This window comes from Sitodiplosis mosellana, unplaced genomic scaffold, assembly GCF_009176505.1.
Source record: "Sitodiplosis mosellana isolate CC-2019 unplaced genomic scaffold, AAFC_SMos_1.0 Smas_scaffold_5806, whole genome shotgun sequence".
Lineage (NCBI taxonomy): Eukaryota > Metazoa > Arthropoda > Insecta > Diptera > Cecidomyiidae > Sitodiplosis > Sitodiplosis mosellana.
This window is the reverse complement of record NW_022601048.1, coordinates 1-2767: the sequence shown is the minus strand read 5'-3', so window position 1 is coordinate 2767 and position 2767 is coordinate 1. Positions and strand designations below refer to the sequence as shown.

Genomic DNA, 2767 nt, shown 5'->3' with positions numbered 1-2767 from the left:
TTTGAATTAACGCGAGGTGGCGTCCAGTCGCGACATTTCAAAACTGTAAACAAACTGTTTCTCTTGACTTTTGATCAATTTTCGTGTGAATTTGATTTTGATTGTGACGTATTCAAAGTAAAGTATATCTCGATAATTCAAGAATGGATGAAGAAGATTTAGAACTAAATAATTTGATAAATCGTATTGATAGTGAAAATGATTTGATTTCTCTTCAAATTTTGAATTTTCTCAGCCGTAATAATAATCGTCGTGTCCGACGAAACCATATTCGCACCCGAATCGACCCAATGAATGAATTTAACAAGCGTGAATTCAGGGCTCGTTTTCGGTTTCACAAAGACGAAGTTGGATATCTGTACCATTTAATTGATGGTCCACGAACATTGGATCCAATTGTAAGAATGCTATTTGCTCAATAGTTCCATTACCAATATTCTACAGTTTGAAATTAACTTCACATTAGGTCATACGTCGAAATTTTACTTTACCCGGGATTACTAGACTTCTGATTGCATTACGGTTTTACGCCATTGGAACATTCTATCAAGCTATCGGCGATTTGTTCGGCGTTACTAGAGATACTGTCCAAAAATCTGTGTTTGACGTATCATATTTAATCGCCAGTAAATTACGAAATCGTTTTATTTCACTGCCACGGACACCACAAGAAATACTGAATGCGAAATCGGAGTTCATGCGGCTGAGCGGATTCCCACTTTGCATCGCTGCAGTGGATGGAACGCACGTCCTCATTCAATCATACGAAGGTCATGATGCTGAGATTTATCGAAATCGAAAAATGACATTCTCGCACAATTGCCAAGTGGCAGTTTCAGCCGACGTAAATATGCTTTTCTCTACATTTTGCCATTAATAGCATCAAAAATTTAATGCAAATTACGTATTTTTAGGATCGAGTCCTCGATATCGTGTCACGTTGGCCCGGTTCGGCACATGATTCGACAATTTTTACCCATTCAAATATGTATCGTCGCTTCAGCTTTGGTGCATTTGGCGATTCTTCGGTAGTTGTTGCAGACTCTGCATATCCACCAAATTATTTTATTTGCAAACCATTGGAAACAGTCGATAGTGTTGGTAAACAAAACTATCAATATTGTCAAATTAAAACTAGAAATGTGGTTGAGAGAGTCAACGGCCAATTGAAAAGACGATTTGCCATTTTAAGAATGGGTGTGTTTACAATATTTTTTCTGTTACCGAAATGTTTATTTTTAGTTCAAAGTATTGAATTTTTTTTTTTAAATAGGACTCAGATTCAAGACAAACAAAATTGCACAAGATATTGTCGTAAGCTGTTGCATTTTGCACAATTTACGTAAAGAATTCGACCAAAAACCCAAACACTATACACCATTAGAACAGAGACAGCAGATTGAGATTAGTGAACATTTCCAACAACACGCACAACACTCACAACAAATTCGATTGCAAAATTATCTGATTGACAATTACTTTCAATAATAATGTCAAGAAAAAAGTTGTACAAATTTGTTTTCTTCAAACTGGTGATTTATTTTTTGGAATATGAAATCTTGGATATGTGTTCTGATTTTTGAGATATACTATATTTTAACAGCTTTGATTGTTTTGTTCTACCGTTTCCAATCCCAAGTCTTTTTCCAATTTCTTTATTTCAAGTTCAGCCAATTTTCGTTTTTTGTCCGTTTCGATTTTAGCCAGCTCTCGAGCGGTGTCGAGTTCAAGTTGCTTCTTTTCCAATTCCAATTCACTTGCCTTGATGTCAATTTCCGTTTGCTTCGTCAGTTTTTGTTTTTGAAGCTGCAGTACTTCTTTCTGAATCATGTGATTTTCTCGTTGGTTCAACAAGTTTTCGGTGAATATTACTTTCAAATCATCATTGCTTGATATATCACAATCATCATCAAAAGTGGATTTACGGCGATTTGGAGGCCTTTTTTCTTTTGAAGCAGAAGAGGTAGACGGAGCTTCTTTTGAAGCAGAAGAGATAGAAGGAGCTTTACCAAAAATCCCATCGAAAGTCAAACGGGTAGGCAATGAACGAGAATTGTTCGAGATTGATTGAGCTGCAAATCAAGAAATAAAATTATTATTATGACATTTGAATTGCATATAAAGCTGTATGAAAACACTTTATGCTAACATTGTGTTTGGGATCCAGATGAATTATCAATTCGTCGTTTCTTTACGCTACTATCACCAAGATCAGAGTCAGAATTATCACGGGCTTTCCGATGCGTGTTTGGAGCAGAAGCAGACGGAGGTGTCGATAATGTTGAAAATGTTACATCATCAACAGAGTCTTCAACATTCAAATGGCCCAATGGTGAAGTAACACCCATAGATAATTGCGATGGAGCTGTAAATTAAGAAACAAAATAAAATATAATAAAATATTTGAATTTATATTTGAAATCGTATGAAGGTACTTACGAATGTCGAGATCAAATTCGTCGTTTTGAAAATCGGAATCAAATTCGTTTGGAGTGGAATCATTTTCGATCGCATTTCTCATTCGTTGAGTCAGTGGTTGAGGGCGAACAACAGCATCAGAGTCCGCTCTCGCGTCATTTCCTTTTGCCGATATTCCGAGTTTTAACACTAAATCTGTGTATGCTGAGGATTGCAAAATTCGTTGCTCGGCTTTCGTTAATGAGCCTCCACCCGTTTCTTTTTGTTTCTGTACGATCACTTCGTGTTGTCTGGCTTTCCTTTTTATGTCATTAAATTTGTTTTTGTAGTAGTCGTATGCATTGTTTGC

General features: G+C 36.2%; 1 protein-coding gene across 1 annotated transcript; it reads left to right on the top strand.

The window, feature by feature from the left end:
• Window positions 1-235: 235 nt before the first annotated feature.
• LOC129572979 (putative nuclease HARBI1) lies at window positions 236-1488 on the top strand (the record flags this gene model as incomplete). Its single annotated transcript, XM_055453114.1, has 4 exons — window positions 236-398; window positions 467-844; window positions 915-1197; window positions 1274-1488. Coding segments are annotated over 4 exons (1039 nt in total), but the record flags the coding sequence as incomplete, so codon positions are not given.
• Between the last annotated feature and the right edge of the window lie 1279 nt (window positions 1489-2767).